Raw genomic sequence first — 18,871 nt, 5'->3', positions numbered from 1 at the left:
GCTAATTACTGTGCTGGCCCAGCTCCTCTATGGCTCCCCATCTCTCTACATATCCTTTTATATGTGTTCTGGGAACGCAAAGGAAAATACTATACAGGTGTACCTCGGTTTACGAACGTCTCGGTTAATGTACTTTTTGGTTTACGAATGAAAATCCATTGAAAATAATGCCTTGGTTTACTAATTTTTTTCACAATATGAAGCACGTTTCCCCAGGATGCACTGCGCCTGGGAGGTTTATAGCGCCGGTCCCTTGCCTTTAAAGTGCACTTTATAAAGAGTTTTGAACAGATAAGACTTTTTTTTTTTAATTGGTTTTCAACGCATTTATGAATTTTTTTTTTGCAATACGAAGCAAGTTTTCCCAGGATGAATTGCGGCTGGGAGGTTTATAGCACCAGCCCCGTGCATGCTGGAGTCTGTGGGTATCACGTGGTATCGAGTGTGGAGGTGTTGGAGCAGTTTTGGAGCCATTCTGGACATTTTGAATCATGTCCCTGTACAGTATTTAAGCCTTTAAAGTGCACTTTATAAAGAGTTTTGAACAGATAAGACTTTTTTTTTACTTTTTACTGACATCCGGAACGGATTAATTGGTTTTCAATGCATTTACAAATTTTGTTTGCAATACGAAGCAAGTTTCCCCAGGATGAATTGCACCTGGGAGGTTTATAGTGCTGGCCGCATGCATGCTGGAATCTGTGGGTAGCATGCGGTGTCGAGTTTGGAGGTGTTGGAGCAGTTTTGGAGCCATTATGGAAATTTAGAAGTGTGTCCCTGTACAGTATTTATGCCTTAAAAGTGCACTTTATAAAGAGTTTTGAACAGATAAAAGACTTTTTTTTTCACTTTTTTCTGACCTCCGGAACGGATTAATTGGTTTTCAATGCATTCCTATGGGAAACCGGGTTTATGAATTTTTCACAATACGAAACGTCCCGGAGAACGCATTATTATTATACAGGATTTATATAGCGCCAATAGTTTGCTCAGCGCTTTACAATATAACGGGAGACAATACAGCAACAATACAGTTCAATACAAGAGAGAAAGGAGGGCCCTACTCCTTGGAGCTTACATTCGTAAACCGAGGTACGCCCGTACAGTGTCACTTGAGTCTGCAGATATCACATCTAAAATGTGGTGCCCAGCAGAAGTCTCAAGGGTTTTGGATATCTACACAAGGCAAGCCGTTAAGCCATCCATATATGGAACACAATTCAGAAGGTTCAGCAAGAACCAGAAAAATTCAATCCATCTATGGGCAGGCTGATTGTCCTGCAGTTGATCAAAAGTGACAGCCTGTGAGATCTTTTTCGTGCAATCACTGCCAGCGGCTGTATCTGCCAGCAGTGATCATTGTATTCTGTTAACCATTGATTGAAGGAAAGAAAATTGCTTGATTCCCCCATCAACACAATCAGTGTTGATGGGGGAATCAAGCAATTTTCTTTCCTTCAACCCGTGGTTAAAGGAAAGAAAATTGTATAATGTATGGCCTGCCTTACAGAAAATACAATTCATAAAAATAAGGTAAATGCTCATATATTCTTATGGGAAGATTTTTGCTGAAATGAGCGATCTGGTGGCAGGCTGTCAGCAGGCATTTTCAGAAGGTGGCAGCAATGGCAGCCCCGTACTTTTCAATGCCAGCTGTACTTTAACCAATAGTGAACAGTTTTAATCCACCTTACGTTTCTTCGTCATTGTACAAAACAGATTAAAAACAAATTCAAAACAGACTGAAACGAGTCTTGCATTTTTGCCATCTGTATTGACGGAATCTTTAAACTGAAGGCTAGACATATACAAATAAAAGCTGCACTGTGCTTCTATCTTTACCAGATCAAAGCTGAACATAGTTATCTGCAGTCATAATAAACACACACTCCATAACCATTGAGGTCTATATGAGACGTGCGCAGTGGATGACGATTTCTAAGAATTCACTATGAGCTCCACTCTGTGGCTTGTGCATACATGGCTGAAAAAGGAAGTTACATTTCACAGCTCGCTCTCACACCATACACCAATAAAACAGAAAGGACAGAAAAAAAGATATACATTTCTGAAGTGACTTACACAACAAAAATAATAACACTGGAACCACCAGTGTCATCAGTTCAAATCCCAACCACGGCATTACCTGCATGGAGTTTGCATGTTCTTGTTTGAATTGGTCCTAGTATGTGTATGTATGAATGTAAGTTAGGAACTTTAGATTGTACGCCCCTTGAGGGTTAGGGATTGATGTGAATGTACAATATATGTGTAAATGCTGCATACATTGAAGGCTTTGCCGGGGTTTTTTTTGCCTTTCTCTGGATCAACTGTGGGTATAGGATTATAACTTTTTTTTTCTTTTAATGGTTGAACTGGATGTCTTTTTTTCAGCCAGACTAACTATGAGTACCTGTAATTAATAAAAAAATAAAAATCTAGTGTTTAGGCAGCAGAGTGGCTAAATGGTTAGCACTTCTGCCTGGCAGTACTAGGGACATTGGTTTGAATCCCAACCACAGCACCACCTGCCTGGAGTTTGCATGTTCTTCCTGTGCCTGAATTTGTTTCCTCTGGGTACTCTGGTTTCCTCCTACACTCCAAAGACAAGCTGGTAGCTTAATTGTCTCCTGTCTAAATTGGCCATAGAATGTGTGTGAATGTAAGTTAGGGACCTTAGATTGTACGCCCCTTGAGGGTTAGGGACTGATGTGAATGTACAATATATATGTAAAGAACTGCGTAAATTAACGGCACTAAACAAGTACCCATAATAATTACTTAAATTTATAGTGCTGACTATTTTCTCATAAGCCACATGTCCTCCTTACAAAAGACTCTGGGAAGATTCACTGCAGTATTTTTAAAATTTAGCTGCAAATATGACAACCAACGGACCTAATCATTCACAGATTCCCATTCTCAATCAAGTTGAACAGATTTTTTGTTACATGAAAGTATTCGAATGATTTTCACTTCCACTGGGAAGAATCTGGTATGATGGGATGTGACTGTTCTGCATAATAAAGGACCACTGACACAACAAGAAAATCTGGCCCAGATCCCTTGTCATTGCAATGACTGCTGAGATAATAGGTGTAATAAGTGTAGTAAGAGGAGCCCGGAACATACAACTCACCCTGCAGATTTCTGTCGCTACCAGCATGCTGAGGCAGTTAAACCAGTTGTCGTAGGCTTCTAGGTTATAGGTCTTGGTAACGTCACTTCGGCACTGGTGAAAAATACGTGTGGCCAATTTAGTAACAAAAACACATGCGTAGGGAGGCTGTGTCCCCATCTTATCATCTACAATGGGGTGATGTATAGAGGTGGACGTGCAAAACAAACTGGGACATACATAAAATGGTTGTCCATCTTGTTCAGCTTTTGAGACCATCATTTTTAAAAGCCTAGTTGAAGTCACAGACATAAATATTCAGACTTTGGAATTACAACCTTAATTTTTGAGCTCATGCACTGGCATACCTGGCTGTAGAGAGTATTCCCCTGCCAGGAGCCTACAGCTACCTATAGACATCAATGCCTCTATGTGTCTATATGCATGTATGGATGTACAACTCAGGATGCAGACATACACATCTTTACACAGGTACTTGTGTACGCATGGGTGTACCAGCATACCTCCCATAATATTTTAGCTATATGGCCAGATACCAACATATGCTTGAGCTCATATGGCCTTAAGCCCCGTACACACAGGCCGAACATTGGCCGGTACAACAGAAACCAACTGACATTCTGCCCATGTGTATATTAGCATGTCTGACAAAAGCCAACTTCTGTCGAAAGGGCATGCTGGAAAACCAGCATCCGATCAGTCCTGCCAGCCAATGGCTGCGAGCACACACTAGGGTGCAGTCCCCCTGTCAGAACACAATAGCTCAATGGGGAGACCACCGAGCTAACATTGGATAATTAGTACAGCGAACTCCTCCTAAGCTCTTCAGTTTTTTTCCGTTCTGCCTGATGGGTTGAACAAAAACAAACTGACAATGTGTACCGGGTATTGCTTCTACTTACAGCAGCTGAGCACGAGGTCTAAATATGACGGTGCAGTTCAAAAGACACAAGTTAGACCCAGGGCTCTCTGTAATTTCTCAGACCTGGTCAGACATGCCTCCTGCTCTACAATCCAAGTCTGTGTGAGGACACTTGTGAAGGGGGAGAGTGGCTGTCATTCAGTGCAGTGTGAGAGCAGGACGCAGCAATTTTGTATTGAGAAAATTGGGGGAACAATGACTAAAACAAAATAAAATGGTGTGAGACTTCAATTGGGCTTTAAAAAACTAGGTATATTTACAATCTTGTTTGCATCCATTTTTAAAAACTCTGATACTTTATTAGGCTAAGTAAAGGAAACAGAAAGGTGGATTTATTGTGCACTGCTTACACTACAAACCTACCTTGTGGTTGTCCTTATCCAAGGAGTCCATGTGAGTTATGATCTGCATGAGATCCTCGGGATAAATGCTTCCTAACCGTTCCTAAAACAATAAACACAGAGGACACTGTAGTGTTATCACAGAAATCTCATTCTCTGGTCCTGAACAACTGCTGTCCTCCAAGTGTGCTACATTTCTAGATGGGGAGAATGTGGGTAAGAACGTGGAAATGGGTTACAAAGGGGTGCACAGTTGGATGAGAAAAGTGGAGGGAAGCTAATAAAGGGGTACACAGTATGGTGAAGAGAAACTAATAAGGTGGAGGTGGGAAGAAAAGAGCAGATGGAACCATGGTTGCAGGATATGTCATAACAGGTGGTAATAGGCATATTACTCTTCTACAAATGATTTTTATCATCAACATGTCTTTTTGACACAACATACTATTTTGCAAAAGAAAATGTTCATTCATTGGCTTGGCTGGATGTATTTGTTTCAGTAGCCATATGAGCAGCAGGAGAAGTTTACGGGTCATCAGGGTTTGGCAGGAAAGGGAGTGCGGTGAGCTCCATATCTTATGAACACCTCTTAAATCCTCTAACTGGCAGAAGAACGAGTGTGGTGATCTCCATATCTTATGAACAACTCTCAAATCCTGTAATGTCATCCAAGACTCACCAATTCGATTGTCGTAAGCTGCTGGGCAAAGATGAGTGGATCTCCACACACACTCAGGATGTCCTTTTGGGCAGACTGGGGCTTAGCTTTGAGAATGGTCCCTTTATCAGTGACTGGTTGTCGGATCTTCTCTCGGATCTCCTGGTACTGGCCCCGCGTGGACAGGGCGAGGAGCACATTCTGCATCATCTGACTGATGCTCTTCTTGATTGTTCCATTCTCCTAAACAAACAAGTACAAACACCACTGACTACACAGCACACAGAAGTCCTATAACATCTAAGGAACACAATTCTAATGTCATATTACCATTGTCCCCCCACCATCCTATAGCAGACCTGGGCCATGAGTGGCTCACCAGGAAACAGACCTCACTGTGCCCTGGAAGGTGGGAGCTGGCACTCCCCAGCAGCTGGCCAACCACAGCTCCGGTTCCCATTACAGGCTGTGTAAGGAACCTTCTAAAGCAAGGTCACGGCTAGCTGTATAAAATCCTCCCAAATCGTATTGTTTACTGAATGGAGGCAATGAGCTCTGGAATACAAATGAACGTATTGTTTATTAGCAGCGTGTGCACATTATGTTTCGCGGCTGGAGCACTGTTGAGGGCAGATGGTGGAGTGATGATGTCCAGGAACAGCGTTCACTCTGCATCAGCTCTCAGATAACAAAAGCCCCTTTCTTGGTGCTTGGCTCGTGCCGGCAGCAGGAAGAGCGGATGATAAATGAAATGGAGACTAATTGCGTGAAATTATCTGTCTTTCTGGATCTGAAGCTGCACAGTGCTTTCATTTCTCTGACCATGGTGCAGCTAACTTGCTACCGCCTTCCTTTATGTTTTCAATTACAGCTGTTAATAACAATACAGTGGATTAACCCTCACAGGTCTGCTTTGAATTGGCTGCCTGTTTGGGAAGAAGCAGTCATGTACAGTATATAATATATAACATACAGTATGCAAGGAGCAATGATAGGCATGCTGTAGTAATCCATAGCATGAGATGCATTGCAAACACTGGAGGAGATTTACTAAAACTGGAGAGTGCAACATCTGATGCAGCTGTGTATAGAAACACATCAGCTTCCAGGTTTTATTGTCAAAGCTTAAAGTGTTACTAAACCCACAACAGTAAAATCAGTCCATATATGCAGTAAAGCATGCTTGTTATACTCACTGTGGAACCTAAGGGGTTAATCCTTTGCATTGTGTAAAATAAACCTGTTTGATCCTGTCTTCTCTGCTCCTCCTCTTGTTCAAATGTCCACATCTTATCTCCTAAGACAGACTCAACCCGTAGCCACATGCACATGCTCAGTTTAGTGTGTATTGCTAGAGAGGTTTTTTTTTTGTTGGGAGAGTGCATGTGATGGGCACAGGGCCAATCATTACTGTCCAGACAGAGGGTCAAGGGTTCTGCATCCTCCTAAAGCAGAAAGAAAACTCCTCCTACAAGCTTTTCTGCTGAAGTCACAAGACTGTTCTAACTGCTGATGAGAAAAGGTATTTAGCAGTTTATATTTACTAAAATAATTGCATTCCATGTTCTGTGTACTGTGGGAGACCAGATATAGTGAATGCCAGGTGCTGGGTGTAATAACACTTTAACTGAACAAGCTGAAGTTAAAAGCTGATTGGCTACAATGCACAGCTGCACCAGATGACTGCTCCAGTTTTAGTAAATCCCCCCATAGTCTGCTGAATGAGGATTGTAGAAAAGTGCTCTTTGCCTTATTAAAATAAACGTATGATGGTTGTAAGTCAATTTTGTTTTGAAATGTTCCAGTTCATATGTTTTTAAACTACTTAAATTTGTTTTTCTATATAAAAACATTGTTTTATAAAGAAATATTTCATACATGACAAAGGATTCCCAGAGCACTATGGGTTAGCTAAAGAGCTGCTTGCTGTGATGCTTTGTGTGTGTGATTGAAGCTCAGGACTGAGCTCTCTGATAACAGATGAGTCACAGAGATAAAGCAACTGCTGGTGAGTCACAGAAGTTTGGAAACAAAAAGTGAAGTGCATTTAAAGCATAACAATGAGCCTACAATTTCCTTTGCCGACTCAAAAGCAGAAAGCAAAATATTAATATGCAATACAACCCAATCAAATAAATACAACCCAATCAAATAAATACTACCCAATAAAAAAATATTTTTATGAATGTATATCTGTCTGGGCTAGAATAAAGAAATTATGCAAAAAAACACTAAGTATTCCTTATAAAGAAGTCCAAACTGGGAAAGTTTCCTGCAGTGCTGTAATACAGAGCGGAAAGTAACGCCAGAATAAAATCAGCTGGGGGGCCTGGCCGGTGCTTCTCACCTCATCACACTGCGTGATTCTTTGTGCAATCTCCTTCAGCTCTTTCCTAGCTCTCTCATCCTGGAAATCGAAGGGGAAGGTCTCTGTCCATTCTCTCAGCAGTTGGATGATCTTAGCAGCAAAGGATTTCAGCTTGGCCTGTGGATTTGAAGAGGCAAGAAAAGAAGGCATTAGGGATAGGAATATGTACTGATCAGTCATGTGTGACCTGAAATAATGCTGATACATTTGATCTTCAGGAAAACCAGGGAGGTGAGAGCTACAATTGTAACCCACCTAATATGTCTGGGTTTGATATCACCAGGAGAGACACTCCAGTGATTAAAGCAATATTAAACCCAAAAGGAAACTTTATTATATTACAGCTTACCAATTTTTACATGTGGTGGCTGCATTCGTTTTCTTTTTTAGGCTTTCTTTCCCTTATTTTCCCCTTATGATCTGATCAGTAAGCCTGTTTTTCAAAAGAACAAACTCTCCTGCAGATGTAGCAGTTATTGGGAGGAGACAAACCATTTATCACTAACAGGGGTGCTTACAATGATCAGCTTTTATTAAGTTATGTAAACCTTTATCCTAAAAAAGAAAAAAGAAATGTTGCTGTAACTGCTTAACCACTTGCCTACAGGTCATTTTCACCCCCTTCCTGCCCATGCCAATTTTCAGCTTTCAGCGCTGTTGCACTTTGAATGACAATTGTGCGGTCATGCAACACTTTACCCAAACAAAATTGTTATTTTTTTTTGAGACATATAGAGCTTTCTTTTAATTACCACTGGGGTTTTATTTTTTGCTAAACAAACTAAAAAAGACTGAAAATTTTGAAAAAAAAATTTTTTCCTTAGTTTCTGTTCTAAAATTTTGTAAATAAGTAATTTTTCTCCTTCGTTGATATGCACTAATGAGGCTGCAGTGATGGACACTGATAGGCTGCACTGATGAAGAGGCTCTGATAGGTGACACTGATGGGCATTGACAGGCATCACTGGTGGGCACTGAAAGGCATCACTCATATATGGCACTGATAGGCGTCACTGACTAGCACTGATAGTGATGCCTGGCACTGAAAGGCAGCTCTGATGGGCACTGATATATGGCATTGATGTGCACTGACAGGTGGCAATTATGGGCACTGAAAGGCAGCACTAATGGGGCTACACTGATCATCAGTGCCCTGATGATCAGTGTAGATGTCCCCTCTGAGGAATGTCACTTACCGGCCCTCCTCTCCTCACGTTCTGTCAGCATGAAGAGAGGACTGCCAATAACCGGCATTTCTTATTTACATGCGATCAGCTGTGACTGGACACAGCTGATCACATGATAGAGCCTGTGTCATCGGCTCTTTACTGCAATCGGTGCTCCAGAGACACAGCGCACCACCGTCCGTTGCACCGCAGGGCACGCATGTGCAGCTAGAGTGGGAAGACATCATATGATGTCCTCTCAGAACAAGAGAGCTGCCGCCCTCCCGTCATTTCCTCATATTAAAAAGTGTTAGCTGGAGTTTGGCTTCAAATTTGTTAGTATATCTAAAGCTGCAAGTACAACTAACACTCTCCCCCCACCCCCCAGGCTGACAATGCTGCTGTATGTTGTGCCCCTGTGCTCCTTCATCCAGAGTGGGGGCACTCTAATACAAAAAAGTTACTGGCCACATCACCAGGTGAAAACAGAGGGGGGAAAAAAAAAAAGAAAACTAATGCAGCCACCACATATAATGATTGGTAAGCTGCAATACAATACATTTTTGTTTGATGGTTAATATCACTTTTTTTGTTTGATGGTTAATATCGCTTTAAGGTAAACTTGTCAAAAGTGTAACACAAAGGCTATGACCATGCTTCATGTTACCACCTACCCAAAGAAAAATATATATGAAATATATTTTAAAAATATTCTTTCCAAATATATTGCCATATATTTAAAATACTACAATTTTGGCCATATTAAATATATTTCAGAATATATATTGTTTAAAATATATATTTTTAAAAATATATTCTTCAGATTTTTTTTAACATATAAAAAAGTAATTTTAACATATATATTTTACATATATTTGGAAAAGCATTCCAAAAATGTAGATTTGTATTTTTAAAGACATACAGTATATTTGAAATGTATTTTAAAGAATATTTTTCATATATTTTGTAATAAAAACACATTTCAACACGATATATATATATATTATTATTATTATTATAATAGAGGATTTATATAGCGCCAACAGTTTGCTCAGACTTTACAATATAAAGGGAGACAATACAGCAACAATACAGTTCAATACAAGAGGGCTCGGAGGGCCTGATCCTGGGAGCTTACAATCTAAGATATATATATATATATATATTTTAATATATTGAATATGGCCAAAATTGAAGTATTTCAAATATATGTCAATATATTTGGGAAGAATATTTTTAAAATATATTTTTCTTCCATGTGGGTAAATCTGGGTATAACATGCTCCCGAGGTGAGCTAATCTTTTAAACAAGGTTCCCTGGCCCATATAGTCACACATTTCATTGTGGAGGCAGAACTAGGACTACCAGGAGGATAAACCTTCTGAACAATCATGGCAGTGGACTCTATTCTTTTCTATGATCTGGTAACTGACACTAAATTTCCAAGGGTCTCACGAATGTTGCTGCCCCCAGACTACAAAAAGCAGGCCATCTATATTGTGACATGCACTCACGCATTCATCATTGCATTTCCTTAGGTGGCCTGCTGCATTTTCTATAAAGTACCAACAGAGCAATGTGCTGTGTGTCACATCTTCCAGATCTGTGGCTGGGTCATGCCTACATAGAGGTCCGAGGCTTTGCCTGCCTACACACAGACCCAACAACAGGAGGAGGAAAGCAGGCTATGAGTCACAGGTCTGTGCGTCTGTGTCTTTGTCACTGTGCATTAATGTGAACATGTTTAGTGGTGTACAGTTACCAAGGGGTGACGTCACACGCTTGGCATTCAGGGGAGAGTGCTGCTACCCCCCTGAAATGTACAGACCTGCCAAAAATCATCAATGTTTCCAGCCGACAAACATTCTGCTATCAAAATACTTTGATAAAAAAAATGGCAGTTAGCATATCCTAGTGCAAAATCCAATGGCTAGCTAAATACCCATACCTATAGTAACATTTTAGAACTTTGACAGCAAATTAAAAGGTTTTCATGCAAATTGCTGCTTAACGTGGAACTAAACCCTCCTGTCCTTTCCAGCCTGTCTGATCTGTGACTGTCATGGTGAGTTTGGTTGAGGTTGACAGCGCAAGCAAATGTGACAGGTAGCATGCTGGGAATGTAACTTTTTTGAAACCGTGAAATCAATGAGTTTAGTTCTGCTTTAACCCATCTATTACCAGTCATTTTTGCAATTTAGAAATGTGGAGTTTTAACTGCTAATAATGTCGTTACGGTTCTTTTTCTGGGACAGATTATAGAAAAAAATGGCCTCAAATTCTCTAATAACAACTGTCATTTTTGCTGTTTGTTCTGAGCAAAGGAACACTAAACATGATGGTATACATATCTTGTATGTCTTACATGGTCACAAACAAGCCCCCACTTTTCAGTGTAGTAAGCTTTTTTTTATTTATTTCAGGTACTTATATAGTGCCGTCAAGTTACGCAGTGCTTTACATATATATTGCACATTCACATCAGTCCCTAACCCTCAAGGGGTGTACAATCTAAGGTCGCTAACTCAAATTCATACATACACATACTAGGGACAATTTAGACAGGAGCCAATTACCCTACCAGCATGTCTTTGGAGTGTGGGAGGAAACCGGAGTATGCGGAGGAAACCCACGCAGGCACAGGGAGAACATGCAAACTCAAGGGCAGGAGGTGCTGTGGTTGGGATTTGAACCAATGACCCTTGTACTGCCAGGCGGAAGTGCTAACCATTCAGCCAATGTGCTGCCCAAACCACCATAAAATACAAAGCATGTTTTTTAGTTCACTGCAACTGTACGTGTATATTAAAAAATGAAGAAAAAAAAATGTCCCTCCCTCCTCCCAACAACTGCTGTTTGAGAGACTCTCTGTCTCTGTGGTTGATAACTGCACATAAGCAACATATAGTGCAATAAGACACTTCTCCTATTTGCAGAATTACATCACATGTGTATATTGTAGCCAGTCCAACTGATGATACAAAAGTCATGGTCATGGAGTAGAGCGAGTGATTTGCGATTTATCACATGATTTCTGGGCGGTCAGAGTTCTCTATAACTAGAACCAAGGTCTCCTGACTCCTGATTTTGGCCATTTCTGACAGCCTCTGTTTAAAAGATTCTGCCAGGAACCAATCAGAGAGAATCTATGAAATTGAGGCTGTCAGAAACGGCCAAAGCTGGGATACAGGAGAACAGCAGAACACACAGGAGGAAATCGCACAGCAGTGGATTCCTATAGCCATTAAAGCAGAAACACAGTCTTACTTCTTCTGCAGGTCACAGGAATACACTTAGTTCTGCACTGCAGTGACCCAGATTCAGCTGACAGTGGGCTTCAGTTGGCTGATGTCACAGAGCAGGTCCAGGCTCTGCAGGGATCCCGACAATGATGTCAGGACCTGCTCAAATTCCTGACCGTCAGCTGGCTCAGCCTCTCAGTGTGCCACCTGAACCAGCCAATCCTGCCCCCTCCACAGCCCAGTGACCCAGTGAGCACTGGAGGGCCAGAGCACAGAGCGGTGATTGACAATCACCGCTCTATGCTCAAAGCGGACCAAAGAACTGAGCGATCAGTGGTCTTTGGTGACTCAGGTCTTGGTGTAGAGGCGTCAGGGGCCAGATACTGCAACAAATCAAATTGAGGGGGAGTACAACTGGGGGAATCAATGGTGGAGAAGGATCTGGGAGTTCTGGTAGATCACAAGCTTAATAATGGCATGCAATGCCAAGCTGCGGTTTCTAAAGCGAGCAAAATCCTCTCTTGTATCAAAAGAGGTATAGACTCCAGAGAGAGACATCATATTACCCCTGTACAAATCATTAGTAATACCTCATCTGGAATATGCAGTTCAGTTTTGGGCACCAATTCACAAAAAGAACATTGGAGAACTGGAGAAAGTACAGAGAAGGGCAACCAAACTGATAAGAGGCATGGAGGAGCTCAGCTATGAGGAAAGATTAGAGGAACTGAGGAGCTGGCCAGAACCAACTCTTGAGGGAGTCTATTCCACATTTTCACAGCTCTCACTGTGAAGAAACCTTTCCGTGTTTGGAGATTAAATCTCTTTTCCTCCAGATGTAAAGAGTGCTCCCTTGTCCTCTGTGATCACCTCAGGGTGAATAGCTCTACACCGAGTTCACTATATGAACCACTGATGTATTTCTACATGTTGATCATATCCCCCCTTAGTCTCCTCTTCTCAAGAGAGAATAAATTCAGTTCCTCTAATCTTTCCTCATAGCTGAGCTCCTCCATGCCTCGTATCAGTTTGGTTGCCCTTCTCTGTACTTTCTCCAGTTCCCCAATGTTCTTTTTGTGAATTGGTACCCAAAACTGAACTGCATATTCCAGATGAGGTATTACAAATATAGTTACATAACTATGACCCCTTCTTTCAGTACACATCAGTGCAATGTAGGACAGGTTGCATTTTGTGACATTAAAAAAAATGCATACAGTGCAAAGCTGTGCATAAATGCATCATACTGCCAGTGGGCATGCGTTATATAGAGCATAGCACATGCCCTCTGCTGTGTAGGGATCCTGAGGGGTTAAATAAACCCAACAAAGTAGCAGAAAGCAGCAAATGTGTAGCTGGAGAAGGACACAAGCTTGTTAATGCATTCACACTGTATGTACAGGAAAACAAGGCAGGCACTTTGCACTGACTCTCTTGAAGGAAGCGGTGTGTAGGCAGACATATAATTAGACTGCTGCTTCCTGTGGAAGACACTTGTCATACTATGTAAGCCCCCGTGGACCGCCCCCCCGTACTACTCTACGTCACACACATATTGAACACAAAACACACGCTGGCATATGGGAAAGCCGCTCACACTTTCACTTCTATGGTGTGGAAACTCTGATGACAACCGCATGAGAGTGACATAGTCATCCTCAACACCGCACACCAAAGGGCACGGGGAAATTTACAGCAAGGAAAGCACTCAACACTAAACGATGACTTTTAAATCGTTTTAATAGAAATAAAAAAATGACCCATTGACTATAAATATCATCATCAATGTATGTTTATGTACTGCAAACCCATTTTCTATGTATAGCACATCATATCTGTAATTGGGACAGCCATATCCACATATATGTCAGCCCTGCTTCATGCATAGCAATACTGCACAATGTTGGTATGCCTTGCTGATCCTTTCATTTTAGTCCACTACTCAGGGTCAGTCTGCTTGAAATCAATTGACTCTTCGCAGTCTCTAATGAATTGAAACACTCAGAATGCCCATTATTAGCAGAGATCCTATGACCTTACATGTCAAGGCTTGTGATGACAGAGCTGGGGAGACAGAATGCTTTTTGCTTAGCCTAATCACTTGATTTAGAAATGCTCACATATGCCCTATTGATTCTTGGGAATTTTAATGATAGGTCCACTTTATTGGCTAGTCACTGCTGAGAGTATGTGGCTCTTGGAATCAAATTGTAAAGATATTGGAGTCTGACCCAGAAGTGCCACTGCACTCCTGGCCATATAAATTGCATCACTTACTGCATGGTGTCCTATAGAGAGAACAGCAGGAATTCAAACTATTATTGTATGTGACTGTACTGCCCTAGGCACAGGGCCAACAGAACATCTTCATCACATTTAATGCAAGCTGTTTGTATATGTAGAGGCTGCTGTAGGGAGAAAGAGGCAAACAGCCTACTGCTGAAGAGGGAAGGCGACACTGAGAAGTCAGGTTTATATATATATATATATATATATATATATATATACACACACACACACGCACACATATATATACACATACATACACACACATATACATATATATACACACATATCCTTCCCTATCGATGGGATACGTTTTTTTTCTTGAGGTACCCTTGCTTTGGAGCACCTATTGGGTCAGCCACTAACACTTACTGTGAATGACATTTCTGCTGTCATTTATATCTTCTCTTGAATGACGATGACTTCTCATTATTTGCTGGAGGCCCACTTTCCATCCAGATGTGGATGACATGTTCTATATATCCTGCACAGGCCATTTGGGAGGTTATCAGTATCGTCATCTGGAATCTCTGTTTTGTTTTCCCTGAAGAAGCGGGCATTGTCCCTTGAAACGTGTTGGAATTATCAACAAAGTACCAAATTCATGGTTTTAGGTTGAAGCTATGTACCAATATATCTACTGTTACCTATGATGAGACACCATTGTCCTAGTCTTCATGTCTCTCTGTAGCTACCAGTGATCTGTAGCTGATGCCCATGACGCCTATCTTACGTCTTGGACATCAGTTGCAACCATTGTAGTTGGGCTACTGATTGTAGTTCCGTTCATTTGAATAATTTAATTTTATAATTTTCTATGTATGTGTTTGATGGTCATGTTCCACCTGTTGGTGTTTTCTTTAACCCAATAAAAGGTGTTCAATTTTCTATGATTTATCCTTCTATTTTCTGTAAAATTGATATTGATTTCTATGGTTTGGTACCTTTAAAACCCCTTTAGTTTCTTTTTGGTTAGGGTCACCATTCCTGACACTCATACCAACAATGGGACACTATTTTTGCAACTGACACCAACGATGGGGCACTATTCCTTCCACTGACACCAACAATGGAGCACTATTCCACCCACTGACACCAGCGATGGGGCACTATTCCACCCACTGACACCAGCAATGGGGCACTATTCCACCCACTGGCACCAGCAATGGGGCACTATTCCACCCACTGACACCAGCGATGGGGCACTATTCCACCCACTGACACCAGCGATGGGGCACTATTCCACCCACTGACACCAGCGATGGGGCACTATTCCACCCACTGACACCAGCAATGGGGCACTATTCCTCCCACTGACACCAGCAATGGGGCACTATTCCACCGACACCAGCAATGGGGCACTATTCCACCGACACCAGCAATGGGGCACTATTCCACCGACACCAGCAATGGGGCACTATTCCACCGACACCAGCAATGGGGCACTATTCCACCCACTGACACCAGCGATGGGGCACTATTCCACCCACTGACACCAGCGATGGGGCACTATTCCACCCACTGACACCAGCGATGGGGCACTATTCCACCCACTGACACCAACGATGGGGCACTATTGCTCCCACTGACACCAATATTGGGGCACTATTCCTCCCACTGACACCAATATTGGGGCACTATTCCTCCCATTGACACCAATATTGGGGCACTATTCCTCCCATTGACACCAATATTGGGGCACTCTTCCTCCCACTGACCCCGACTATTTCTTCCCCTAATACCAAAGATAGGGCAAATGTTTACTCCCTCCAGGCTCCAATCAGCCACCCTAAAGTCTGAAGTAAACTGGCCCTTTGTTAAGAAAGTTTGGAGACCCCTACATAAAAGGTTTAAAAGGCCAGAATATATGAGCCTTAGTATATTCCCAGCTGTTCTATTCATACTCAGCTGTTCCAGTAGGTATAAAGGAATAATATAATCTTCTATTATCTTACTAGTTATGGAAGTAACCTGAGTTATGTACAGACTGAACTCTGGACAAGTTTGGAAAAACACCAAATAAGATACATATACATTGATTAACAAATGGGCAAATAGTGTAAACAATTTCAATTTACTGATATCAACCATTTGGAATCTGTATATTCAGACTAGGAAAAGGATGGAGCAGTACTCAGGGCTGCTGCAAGCAAGTATGCTAACAAGGAACATGCTGATAGTAGAAGAGAGCAAAGATGTGTCTTCATCAGTCTGTTGCTGCTTCTTCCATTGACTGTCCAATCAGAGGCTGGGAGCTGGGTGGTGACTGGGCTGTATTGCTTAACTGCAATAGAGAAAAATGAGGTCACCGGCCGTGATGAGCTGTCTGGCAGAGCTGTGTAAATCTCAGCACTGGGTGGACAGAAATACAAATCCTTTTGCAAGTGAAATTGTTCACATATTTGTATTTCAAAAATGCAGTAGCTTACGTAGGGTTGGCTTTATGCCTTTATATTTACAATGTTTTTTTCTACCAAAAGGTCAGAATAACTGTAACGTTCATTTTTTTTTTTTGGAACTCGGACCCCTCTGGGGGTGGTGCGTACCTGCAGTGAGACACATCAGTCTTTCTTACCTTGTCAGCTTCCGTCCCAGCTTCCAGCTGTTGTTTCTGTTTGATGCAGATCTGTCCCACTTTAGCGAGAATCTCATGGGGGTGGATGAAGACACGTGAGCTCAGCAGGAAGGTGAAGATATACGTTCTCTAAGGGGAAGAAGCAGATGTGAGAAGATAAGATGTATCGTTTGGACCACAATGTGACAACCAGGTTTTACATTTTAGAGTTAGAGCCACAGAAAATATTCTGTGAAAAGGCCTTCAAATCTGAACATTAATGAAAGAAAAAAAAGCACTGGTGGGTCTCCTATTAAAAAAAGAAAGCTCTTCTATTTTGGTTACAATATCTACTGCCTTCCTAAAAGGCCTACAATAACCATATGATGTATAAAATACCAAAAAAAAGGTAACAGTACATTATTAGCTGGTAGGACCACCACAAGAAACTTTGTGTCCGCATGTCTTAAACCCCATACACACGGGACAAACATCGGCCGGTATTGGCCAGTTCAACAGAAACGGGCCAACATTCAGCCTGTGTGTATACCAACCTGTCTGACAGAAGCTGGCCAAACGGCTTCTGTCAAATGGGCATGCTGGCAAACCAGCATTCGATTAGCTGACTGGTGAGTTCTGGCGGGGGGGGGGGGCAGTTCCACCGTCAGAACACAATAGCTCAGTGGGGAGATCACTGCCCTAACATCAGATAGTTAGGCCGGCCATACATGGGTCGAAAGTCAACTGATTTTTTGTCCAATATTTGGCCGATTTTTGCTCTGTTAGTGGCTCAATGGCACCGGCTGATTTTCGTGGTTCCTCCCCTTTTCAGTGATCGGGCATGTTGGAAAATTTGTGAAAAACAACCGATTTTTGACTCAATGATGGTCAAATTGTACAATCGTTTTTCCGAAAAGAATATGCGCATGAGCCGTGACCTGGAAGGAACAGATGTTTTGCCTAATATATGAGGTGAACTTTATGACTTTGGTTGGCCAATTTTCGATATCATTGATGGCACCATCAGATTACCGAGCGAAAAATCGTTCAGAATTCGAACCATGTATGGCCTGCATTAGTAGAGCAAGCTCCTCTTGAGAGCTTCAGTTTTTCTTTTCATTCAGCCTGCTGGGTTGAACGAAAAAAAACCAAACTGATAGTGTATACCCAGCATTAGTCTCACCTCCTCTGGTACATGTATAAGCACATGGCTACTTCAAAGTCATTGCCTCACTGGTAGAGATCCCCATACAGCTAGTTCAGAGTCCTTCTCACATTGAGAAGCCTATGACTATATTTGAGTCTCTCCCTCAGTGGTACATACAGTCATTTATAAAAGGTAAGTGAACCCTACTGACTTTTTCAATATATTTAAAAAGGCAAACATTAGATCTTCATTCAAGCAGTGCCTGCAGATAAAGATGATATATTTGAACAAATGACATAAAATTGAGATGGTGTATTCATTCTCATAGTCTAAATAGACCAAACATCCCTACATTTACCACCACAACTTCACATCCATGACATTAGAATCAGATGTTCCAGATTAAGTGTCAATAATTAGGACCTCCCCAAAGAGTAAAATGGTGGAATCCGTCTTATTCAAACCTTAGTTATCTAGGGTCTGGTGTTCTCTTTGCTATTGACGTGTGGTGTCATCATGAAAGATCGATGGAGCTCTCAAAGGCCTTCAGAAAGAAGGTTTTTAGATGTCTAGGAGTCTGGCAAGGAATTTTAAAAGATCGCCGATTATTCCACTGTAAGGAAATAACCTACAAGTGGTGCAGATGTCAAATGACTGCTAATTTGTACAGAACCAGCAATTTCTGCTGTGTGAGTTGGCTGTGTAATGCCTAAACAGTCTCCAAGAACCCCAAAACTGGTGTTAAAGCACATGCATCTAATATTAGAGAGATACTGCACCCAATTTAACCTGTATATGAGGTGTGCCAGGATACGTCTTTGCTGCCCAAAAAGAACATTTGAGGAAGACTGAAGTCTGCCACTGAATATATAGGCAAGAACCAGGTCTTTTGGAGCAATGTGCTGTGTACTGATACATCAAACATATGAGAATTATTTGGCCATAGTAACAGTAGACATATTTAGCAAAAAAACAAAACAGCATTTCAGGTGAACCTCATACCAACTGTAAAGCAAGGTGGTGAAAATATTATGGTTTGAGGTTGCT

The 18,871-nt window shown here is 41.6% G+C and overlaps 1 protein-coding gene across 3 annotated transcripts in view; it reads right to left on the bottom strand.

Annotated features, from left to right (window-relative positions):
- The window catches only part of RASGEF1A (RasGEF domain family member 1A), a 445,189-nt gene that overhangs the window by 14,329 nt on the left and 411,989 nt on the right, over positions 1–18,871 (bottom strand). For all 3 annotated transcript variants that reach the window (XM_089682494.1, XM_089682493.1, XM_089682495.1), the window contains 5 exons: positions 16,699–16,827; positions 7,408–7,545; positions 5,082–5,303; positions 4,425–4,505; positions 3,140–3,232 (listed from right to left, as the gene is read on the bottom strand). In XM_089682494.1, coding sequence (XP_089538620.1) covers positions 3,140–3,232; positions 4,425–4,505; positions 5,082–5,303; positions 7,408–7,545; positions 16,699–16,827 — 663 coding nt within the window. The remainder of the gene's footprint in view (positions 1–3,139; positions 3,233–4,424; positions 4,506–5,081; positions 5,304–7,407; positions 7,546–16,698; positions 16,828–18,871) is intronic.

Source organism: Staurois parvus, unplaced genomic scaffold, assembly GCF_062004578.1.
Source record: "Staurois parvus isolate SC_StPar_1 unplaced genomic scaffold, SC_StPar_1.0 ptg000291l, whole genome shotgun sequence".
NCBI lineage: Eukaryota > Metazoa > Chordata > Amphibia > Anura > Ranidae > Staurois > Staurois parvus.
This window is presented reverse-complemented; position numbering and strand designations above follow the sequence as displayed.